This window comes from Hypanus sabinus, chromosome 31 (genome assembly GCF_030144855.1).
Source record: "Hypanus sabinus isolate sHypSab1 chromosome 31, sHypSab1.hap1, whole genome shotgun sequence".
Lineage (NCBI taxonomy): Eukaryota > Metazoa > Chordata > Chondrichthyes > Myliobatiformes > Dasyatidae > Hypanus > Hypanus sabinus.
In genome coordinates this window covers 35,986,170-35,996,740 of record NC_082736.1, presented here as the reverse complement: position 1 = coordinate 35,996,740, position 10,571 = coordinate 35,986,170, and the positions used below count along the sequence as shown (strand labels likewise).

Below are 10,571 nucleotides of genomic sequence, written 5' to 3'. Positions count from 1 at the left end.
GAGTCTGGACTCACTGTCTGTGTGTCTGCCGCCCCGTGTCGGAGATTATCGGCAGCTCTCACCGCCCCATGCCCCGGGTCAATTGCTATTGCCTCAGTTGTCATTTCCGTGAAACTCGGGCTCCTGCCCTGTCGTTCCTCGCCAGGGAGCTATCGTCTAAGCATCTCTCTCACGCACACTGTTCATACCCTGTGCTGACACACACGAACAGACGTGCACATAATGTCCTTGAGCCTGGTGGAACGAGCTTTCAGGCTTCTGTATCTTCTGTCCGAAGAGAGAATGTCTGGGGAGGGTGATTATACCGGCTGCGGAGGGACTGTAGAGGTAGACGGAGTCCGTGGAGGGGACGCTGGCCCCCGTGACGGGCCGAGCTGTGTCCGCAACTCTCTGCGGTTTCTCGTGGTCACGGGCTGAGCCGGGATGGATCCGAACGGGATGCTTTCTGTGGTATAACCCACAAAATGCTGGAGGAATTCAGCAGGACAGGGAGCATCTATGGAAAGGAACAAAGAGTCAGTGCTTCCTGCCTGAAACACTGACTGTTCGTTCCCCTTCATAGATGCTTTGATTGAGCCATGACTGCGCAGGCATGTGGACGTCAGTGAGTTAGACCAGCAGGAAGAATTTACAAGGAGAGAGTTTTAGAGCTTCAGAGAAATTAGAGCTTCTGTTCACTTTATTGATCGGTTTGTGAGAGAATCTCCGTGCATACATCCACATCACAACATCTGAAAGGGAAGGAGGAACTGTCCATTCAGCCCGTCCAGCCTGTCCTGTCAATACCATCATGGCCGACCTGCCTTTAAATAGCTACAGGAAGCGGCGGCATCTGGATGGGGCGTTGGATGTGCTTAAACCGTCCGTTTCATGAGCGATGCTTGAGCGTCCTGCAGTGGGACATCTTCATTCCGTAATTTGCTGACCCTTTTAGAGCTCTTCTTGGCTCTAAACAGAAAAAAATACTCTGCTGATTACAACTGTCACATCTCTCATCCATCATGAAGGTCCTGCACCACCCAGGACATGCCCTCTCCTCATTGCTACCATCAGGGAGGAGGTACAGGAGCCTGAAGACACACTGTGAACGTTTTAGGAACAGCTTCTTCCCCTCTGCCATCAGATTTCTGAATGGACAATGAACTATTTTGCTCTCGGTTGCATTTTTGTTATAAATACACAAAACCCCTGCCTCCTCAACTGCTCTTTCCATATAACTGTACCTCCCCATCCCAGGGAATATCTTAGTGAATCTCTCTTGTACCCTCTCCCGTCTCTCATCTCATGACCAAAACTCTCCATCCCAGGGAATATCGTGGTGAATCTCCTCTACACCCTCTGGTCTCTCATCATTACTGAACCTCTTCATCCCAGGGAATACCTTGCTGAATCTGGCTCTGGCTCTATCACATCTCTCCCACCAAGTGGGGACCTAGAAATACATCATTTCTGTTGGCCTTGGTGCTTTGGGAACCCCAGTCAGCACACAACAGATACAAACCTGTTCTCTACATCTTCGATTGTTTCTGGTAACGGGATGTTCCGTGTCTCCAGAAGCAAGAAGGCAGTTAATCCTGCAATTACAGCCATTCCGCCATATATCGTAAATGGCAAAAAGGGGATGTAATCGCCAGTCATTCTTACGATGGGCGCCACAATTGCGCCCACCCGGGCCATGGTACCTACGAGCCCCATTCCCGTCTGCCTGTTGGAGGGGACACAGAGAAACAGAACGAGTTATCCGTGGAGTTATCCTTTTCCCTGTTCTGAAGAGAAAAGGGGAGAATCAGTTTTAGGAGCTTTGTAAGTTACAGTCATTTCTGTGATGCACTGTCCTGCAACTACTAGACAACAGACTGCACAACGTCCACAGTCTGTAAGGAGTTTGTCCGCTCCCCTGCTAGCCACTTGGCTTCTCTCTGGTGCTGCAGTTTCCTCCCACATTCTGAAGACCTACGGGCTAGTAGGTCAGTTGGTGACGTGTGTGTCACTGGTCGGCAAGGGCTCGTTGGGCTGGAAGGGCCTGTATCTCTAAATGAAAATTATGTTTGAGTCTAGCCCTCTGGATGGTCGTCGGGGACCCACCCCATCCGGGATGTGAGTTCAGTTCCAGACCCGGGTAGACCGCAGGGTGTCCGGGGTACTCACCGGACCACCGTTGGATAAAGTTCACTGGCATAAAGGTAGCAGCAGCTGAAGGCAGCTGAGAGACATCCCTTACCAAAGGCAGCAAGCGAAGTCCGGACAGTCTGCAGCTCTGAAAGGGAAAGAGAGGCGGCGGGCAGTTACTCACCTTGCAAACGGGAGGAGCCTCACTTAAGGCACCGAAACACATAAACAGCCAGAGAATAATCCCAAGGTGTTGTTGGATTTGAGTCAAAATTGTTGCTGTTGATGCAGTTACAAAGAAGGCACAACAATATATTTCAATAGATTTCATTAGAAGTTTCAGGAGATTTGGGATATCACCAAAAACTCTCGGCAATTTCTACAGATGTACCATGGAGATCGTTCCATGGTACCATGGAGGGGTCACTGAGCATCTCTTCTGCAGAAGTTACAACCTGTAGAAAAGAGACCATTACACCTGAGCCTGAGGACAACCAGTATCCTGGCAGGTTTGGTAGAGTTGTTGGAGGGTTTAAAGTAGTTTGGTAAGGGGACGGGGATGGGAGTGAAAGGGGTGAGGATGAGGAAGACAGTTCACAAATAGAGGCAGTGTCAAGTGAAACTGCCAGCAAAGAGAGGCTGATGATGGGGCAAAATTGCAGTCAACAGTCACCGTCCTTCAAACAACAACACAAACCCCGTCCTTCACTCCCTCCGTCCATCAAACAACAAAACAAACTCCGTCCTTCACTCCCACCGTCCATCAAACAACAAAACAAACCTCGTCCGTCACTCCCACCGTCCGTCAAACAACAAAACAAACCCCGTCCTTCACTCCCACCATCCGTCAAACAACAAAACAAACCCCGTCCGTCACTCCCACGGTCCGTCAAACAACAAAACAAACCCCGTCCTTCACTCCCACCGTCCATCAAACAACAAAACAAACCCCGTCCGTCACTCCCACCGTCCGTCAAACAACAAAACAAACCCCGTCCTTCACTCCCACCGTCCGTCAAACAACAAAACAAACCCCGTCCTTCACTCCCACCGTCCGTCAAACAACAAAACAAACCCCGTCCGTCACTCCCACCGTCCGTCAAACAAAACAAACCCCGTCCTTCACTCCCACCGTCCGTCAAACAAAACAAACCCCGTCCTTCACTCCCACCATCCATCAAACAACAAAACAAACCCCGTCCTTCACTCCCACCGTCCATCAAACAACAAAACAAACCCCGTCCGTCAAACAAAACAAACCCCGTCCTTCACTCCCACCGTCCCTCAAACAACAAAACAAACCCCGTCCTTCACTCCCACCGTCCGTCAAACAACAAAACAAACCCCGTCCTTCACTCCCACCGTCCATCAAACAACAAAACAAACCCCGTCCTTCACTCCCACCTTCCATCAAACAACAAAACAAACCCCGTCCTTCACTCCCACCGTCCATCAAACAACAAAACAAACCCCGTCCGTCACTCCCACCGTCCGTCAAACAAAACAAACCACGTCCTTCACTCCCACCGTCCGTCAAACAACAAAACAAACCCCGTCCTTCACTCCCATCCATCAAACAACAAAACAAACCCCGTCCTTCACTCCCACCGTCCGTCAAACAACAAAACAAACCCCGTCCTTCACTCCCACCATCCATCAAACAACAAAACAAACCCCGTCCTTCACTCCCACCATCCGTCAAACAACAAAACAAACCCCGTCCTTCACTCCCACCGTCCATCAAACAACAAAACAAACCCGTCCTTCACTCCCACCGTCCGTCAAACAACAAAACAAACCCCGTCCTTCACTCCCATCCATCAAACAACAAAACAAACCCCGTCCTTCACTCCCACCGTCCGTCAAACAACAAAACAAACCCCGTCCTTCACTCCCACCATCCATCAAACAACAAAACAAACCCGTCCTTCACTCCCACCGTCCGTCAAACAACAAAACAAACCCCGTCCTTCACTCCCACCATCCATCAAACAACAAAACAAACCCCGTCCTTCACTCCCACCGTCCATCAAACAACAAAACAAACCCCGTCCTTCACTCCCACCGTCCATCAAACAACAAAACAAACCCGTCCTTCACTCCCACCGTCCGTCAAACAACAAAACAAACCCCGTCCTTCACTCCCATCCATCAAACAACAAAACAAACCCCGTCCTTCACTCCCACCGTCCGTCAAACAACAAAACAAACCCCGTCCTTCACTCCCACCGTCCGTCAAACAACAAAACAAACCCCGTCCGTCACTCCCACCGTCCGTCAAACAACAAAACAAACCCCGTTCGTCACTCCCACCGTCCATCAAACAAAACAAACCCTGTCCTTCACTCCCACCGTCCATCAAACAACAAAACAAACCCCGTCCGTCACTCCCACCGTCCGTCAAACAACAAAACAAACCCTGTCCTTCACTCCCACCGTCCATCAAACAACAAAACAAACCCCGTCCTTCACTCCCACCGTCCGTCAAACAAAACAAACCACGTCCTTCACTCCCACCGTCTATCAAACAACACAAACCCCGTCCGTCACTCCCACCGTCCGTCAAACAACAAAACAAACCCCGTCCTTCACTCCCACCGTCCATCAAACAACAAAACAAACCCCGTCCTTCACTCCCACCATCCATCAAACAACAAAACAAACCCTGTCCGTCACTCCCACCGTCCGTCAAACAACAAAACAAACCCTGTCCTTCACTCCCACCGTCCATCAAACAACAAAACAAACCCCGTCCTTCACTCCCACCGTCCGTCAAACAACAAAACAAACCCCGTCCTTCACTCCCACCGTCTGTCAAACAACAAAACAAACTCCGTCCTTCACTCCCACCGTCCATCAAACAACAACACAAACCCCGTCCTTCACTCCCACCGTCCGTCAAACAACAAAACAAACCCCGTCCTTCACTCCCACCGTCCTTCAAACAAAACAAACCCCGTCCTTCACGCCCACCGTCCGTCAAACAACAAAACAAACCCCGTCCTTCACTCCCACCGTCCGTCAAACAACAAAACAAACCCCGTCCGTCACTCCCACCGTCCGTCAAACAACAAAACAAACCCCGTCCTTCACTCCCACCGTCTGTCAAACAACAAAACAAACCCCGTCCGTCACTCCCACCGTCCGTCAAACAACAAAACAAACCCCGTCCTTCACTCCCACCGTCCGTCAAACAACAAAACAAACCCCGTCCTTCACTCCCACCGTCCGTCAAACAACAAAACAAACCCCGTCCGTCACTCCCACCGTCCGTCAAACAACAAAACAAACCCCGTCCTTCACTCCCACCGTCCTTCAAACAACAACACAAACCCCGTCCGTCACTCCCACCGTCCGTCAAACAACAAAACAAACTCCGTCCTTCACTCCCACCGTCCATCAAACAACAACACAAACCCCGTCCTTCACTCCCACCGTCCGTCAAACAACAAAACAAACCCCGTCCTTCACTCCCACCGTCTGTCAAACAACAAAACAAACCCCGTCCTTCACTCCCACCGTCCTTCAAACAAAACAAACCCCGTCCTTCCCTCCCACCGTCCTTCAAACAAAACAAACCCCGTCCTTCACGCCCACCGTCCATCAAACAACAAAACAAACCCCGTCCGTCACTCCCACCGTCCGTCAAACAACAAAACAAACCCCGTCCTTCACTCCCACCATCCTTCAAACAAAACAAACCCCGTCCTTCACGCCCACCGTCCATCAAACAACAAAACAAACCCCGTCCGTCACTCCCACCTTCCATCAAACAACAAAACAAACCCGTCCTTCACTCCCACCGTCCGTCAAACAACAAAACAAACCCCGTCCTTCACTCCCACCGTCCATCAAACAACAAAACAAACCCCGTCCGTCACTCCCACCGTCCGTCAAACAACAAAACAAACCCCGTCCTTCACTCCCACCGTCCGTCAAACAACAAAACAAACCCCGTCCTTCACTCCCACCATCCATCAAACAACAAAACAAACCCCGTCCTTCACTCCCACCGTCTGTCAAACAACAAAACAAACCCCGTCCTTCACTCCCACCGTCAGTCAAACAACAACTCAAACCCCGTCCTTCACTCCCACCGTCCGTCAAACAACAAAACAAACCCCGTCCTTCACTCCCACCGTCAGTCAAACAACAACACAAACCCCGTCCTTCACTCCCACCGTCCGTCAAACAACAAAACAAACCCCGTCCTTCACTCCCACCGTCCGTCAAACAACAAAACAAACCCCGTCCTTCACTCCCACCGTCCATCAAACAACAACACAAACCCCGTCCTTCACTCCCACCGTCCGTCAAACAACAAAACAAACCCCGTCCTTCACTCCCACCGTCCGTCAAACAACAACACAAACCCTGTCCGTCACTCCCACCGTCCGTCAAACAACAACACAAACCCCGTCCTTCACTCCCACCGTCCGTCAAACAACAAAACAAACCCCGTCCTTCACTCCCACCGTCCGTCAAACAACAAAACAAACCCCGTCCTTCACTCCCACCGTCTGTCAAACAACAAAACAAACCCCGTCCTTCACTCCCACCGTCCGTCAAACAACAAAACAAACCCCGTCCTTCACTCCCACCGTCCGTCAAACAACAAAACAAACCCCGTCCTTCACTCCCACCGTCCGTCAAACAACAAAACAAACCCCGTCCTTCACTCCCACCGTCCGTCAAACAACAAAACAAACCCTGTCCGTCACTCCCACCGTCCGTCAAACAACAAACCCCGTCCTTCACTCCCACCGTCCGTCAAACAACAAAACAAACCCTGTCCGTCACTCCCACCGTCCGTCAAACAACAAAACAAACCCCGTCCTTCACTCCCACCGTCCATCAAACAACAAAACAAACCCCATCCTTCACTCCCACCGTCCGTCAAACAACAAAACACACCCCGTCCTTCACTCCCACCGTCCGTCAAACAACAAAACAAACCCTGTCCGTCACTCCCACCGTCCGTCAAACAACAAACCCCGTCCTTCACTCCCACCGTCCGTCAAACAACAAAACAAACCCTGTCCGTCACTCCCATCCATCAAGATACGAACACATACACATATAGGCAGAGACACAGACACATGCACACAAGCAAATAGACACATCCACACACACTCACACACATACACATACACTCACACGCACACCACATATCCGCACTCACACACACACTCACACACACACACACTCTCACACACGCACGCACTCGCACTCATAGAAACACTTCCATGCTGAAAGCTATGACTTATATTGTTTGCACAATTTGTTTTTCTCTCTGTGCTTTGGGTGTTTGTTAGTCTTTTTTTAAAACTGGGTTCTGTCAGGTTCCTTGCTCGCTGGCTGCCTGTAAGCAGGTGAATCTCAAGGCTGCATAATTTTTGCATACCTAGATAATAAATGCACTTCAAACTTTGAACACAGTAACAGCTCCCAACTTTGTGCAGTGTGAATGCTCCTGTCTGTTTCATCTCTCTCTCTCTCTCTCTCTCTCTCCCTCTCTCCCCTCCCCCTCTCTCACTTCTCCCCCTCCCACTCTCTCTCTTTCCCCACCCCCTCTCTCTCCCTCTCTCCCCCTCCCTCCCTCACTCTCTCTCTCCCCTCCCTCCTCCCTCCCTCTCTCCCTCTCTCTATCTCCCCCTCCCTCTCCCTCCCACACAGACAGTTCCAGCCCATTTATTCAGCACTGGGACATGCATCTTTAAATACCCTTCGAGTTAACTGAAGGCCTCACATGAATCAGAATTTGAGGCACCTCACAATGTAGTTACAATCACATTATAAAATAAACGGGTATAGAGTATACAGACAATAAATACACATTTGCACATCCTCATTACTAAAGAAACGGAATATTACACCATGTACGGCGGGAAAGGCTCCCTGTAGGATCATTATGAGAAGGTGGAAGACAGTGAAGTGTGCACGCTCAACACAATTACAAGCCAATGTTTATCTGTGTGTACAGACTGGATTCCCATGAGCACTAATGTTCTCATCCTTCCTGTTGAGAGAATATACTGATGAACTCCTACCTTTAGGAATAATGGCGTTTGCCAGCAGTGTGGACCCGGCCAGGGTAAGGGAGGTGACCTGTGTGAATCTTCTCCCGATCAGGCTCAGCGTCAGGAAGGCCGTGATCTTTGCTGGAATATCTACGGCTCCAAAGATGAGCTGGATGAGGTAGATGTCGACTCCAAACCCTTGCAGGTCGATCGACAGCCCATAATAGGCGAAGCTCGTTGAAAACCTGTTCACACAAAAACAAAACACAAAATGTGCGGAGTGGAGATTCACCAGGATGCTGCCTGATTGGAGAGTGTGTCTTATGAGGAAAGGTTGTGTTAGCTTTTCTCTTTGGAGTAAAGGAGGATGAGAGGTGACAATAGAGGTGTACAAGATGATAAGAGGCACAGGTCGAGTGGACAGCCAGAGACTTTTCCCCAGGGTGGAAATGACTAATACAAGGGGACATAATTTTAAGGTGATTGGAGGAAAGTATAGGGAGGATGTTAAGTTTAGGGTTAGCACATACAGACTGGTGGGTATATGGAATGCTCTGCCAGTGCAGAGTGATGGCAGAGACAAATGCATTAGGGACATTTAAAAGACTCTTAGATAGACACATGGAGGATAGAATACTGGAGGGCAATGGGGGAGGGAAGGTTAGATTGATCTTGGAGTGGGTTAAAGGGTCAGCACAGCATTGTGGGCCAAAGGGCCTGTACTGTGCTGTGATTTTCCATGTACTAAATGGAGCGTGATCAGGTCAGGATGATTTCTGCAGAGGCATCTTGGTTGTAAAGAGGCAAACTGAGTGCCGCAGGGATCAGTGCTGGGGTCATAACTGTTTATAGTCTATAGTGATGACAGGTTGTAGTGGCTAGTGATGCTTTCTCCCGGCTCCAGAGTCATGGGTTCGATCCTGAGCTCTGGCATTTGGTGTACGTAATAGCAGTAGTAGTAATTTTGCCACTGCCTGTTATTTCACCCATGTTGATTGGAGGAGCGCTCAGGCGCAGTGGAAGTGTTAGGGTTAGGGTTCGATCCTGAGCTCTGGCATTGGGTGTGTGTGAGTGTGAGAGTGTGTACGTAATAGCAGTAGTAGTAATTTTGCCACTGCCTGTTATTTCACCCGTGTTGATTGGAGGAGCGCTCAGGCGCAGTGGAAGTGTTAGGGTTAGGGTTCGATTTGGTGTGGAAGTTCGCAGTGGAAGTGTTGCTGCACAAGTCCAGCCAAGAGCTTTAAAAACCTGGTCTCTATAAAAGACCATAAGACTTAGGAGCAGAAGTAGGCCATTCGGCCCATTGAGTCTGCCCCACCATTCAATCACGGGCTGATCCAATTCTTCCGGTCATCCCCACTCTCCTGATTTCTCCCCAGACCCTTTGATGCCCCGGCTAATCAAGAACCTATCTATCTCTGCCTTAAATGCACCCAATGACTTGGTATTTATTTCAGTGGGAATAGAATATAAAAGCAAGCGGATAATGCTCAGGCTTCAAAAGACACGAATCAGGCCGCACTGGGAGTATTGTCAACAGTTTTGGGCCCCATATCTCAGAAAGGGTGTGTTGTGATTGGAGAGGAGGCTCACAAGGATGATTGTGCAGATGAAAGGGTTAACATATGAGGAGTGTTTGGCAGCTTTGGGCCTGTACTCACTGGAATTTAGAAGAATGTGAAGGGATCTCATTGAAACCTACTGAACGCTGAAAGGACTATATAGGGTGGATGTGGAGAGGATGTTTCCTATGGTAGGAGAGTCCAGAACTAGAGGGCACAGGCTCAGAATAGAGGGGCAACCTTTTAGAACAGAAGTAAGGAGTATTTTTTCTAGCGAGAGAGTGGTGGATCTGGAATGCTCTGTGAGGAATGGAGGTTGTTGGTGGGTATATTTAAGATGGAAGTTGATAGTTTCCTGATCGGTCAGGCCATCAAAGGAAATGTCAAGAAGGTGTATGGGGTTGGAGGGATCCGAGATCAACCATGACGGAATTGCAAAGCAGACTCGATGGGCTGAATGGCCTAATTCAGATCCTATGCGCTATGGTTATGGTCTAGTGGTCAATAGGGAAGCAATGAAGGTCCTCTGTCTCTGTCTGTCTTTGGCTATCTTCTCCGTTGTGATCCAGGTGTGGTTCAGGGTCATCACTTCTGGCTCAAGTTGTCTTTGGTCTCCTGCGTTTCCTCCACCCTTCAGGGATCCAGTGAAGTGCTGTGTTGGTGATGGAGTTGGTCTGTCTTCTCATCCATCTCCAATGTTTCCTCATGGTGATCGTGGGCATGTCCTCTTGGTGACATTGAAAGAGTAGAGCGTGGTTGGAGATCTTTCTTGGCCAGAAAATATGGAGGCTCATGGTGTGGAATGACAACTGCTTGGCAAGGTTGTTCTCTGTCATACGCCAGCAATCTGACCCGTACAAGAGTGTGGGTAGAGCACAGT

General features: G+C 49.8%; 1 protein-coding gene across 1 annotated transcript in view; it reads right to left on the bottom strand.

The window, feature by feature from the left end:
• Positions 1-651: 651 nt before the first annotated feature.
• LOC132384089 (solute carrier family 22 member 6-A-like) overlaps positions 652-10,571 on the bottom strand; it is a 41,314-nt gene continuing 31,394 nt past the window's right edge. Inside the window, exons 7-10 of the mRNA XM_059955422.1 lie at positions 8,160-8,374; positions 2,149-2,257; positions 1,502-1,705; positions 652-948 (exon numbers count right to left, since the gene is read on the bottom strand). Of these exons, the coding sequence (XP_059811405.1) occupies positions 855-948; positions 1,502-1,705; positions 2,149-2,257; positions 8,160-8,374 (622 nt within the window). The 3' untranslated portion in view covers positions 652-854. The remainder of the gene's footprint in view (positions 949-1,501; positions 1,706-2,148; positions 2,258-8,159; positions 8,375-10,571) is intronic.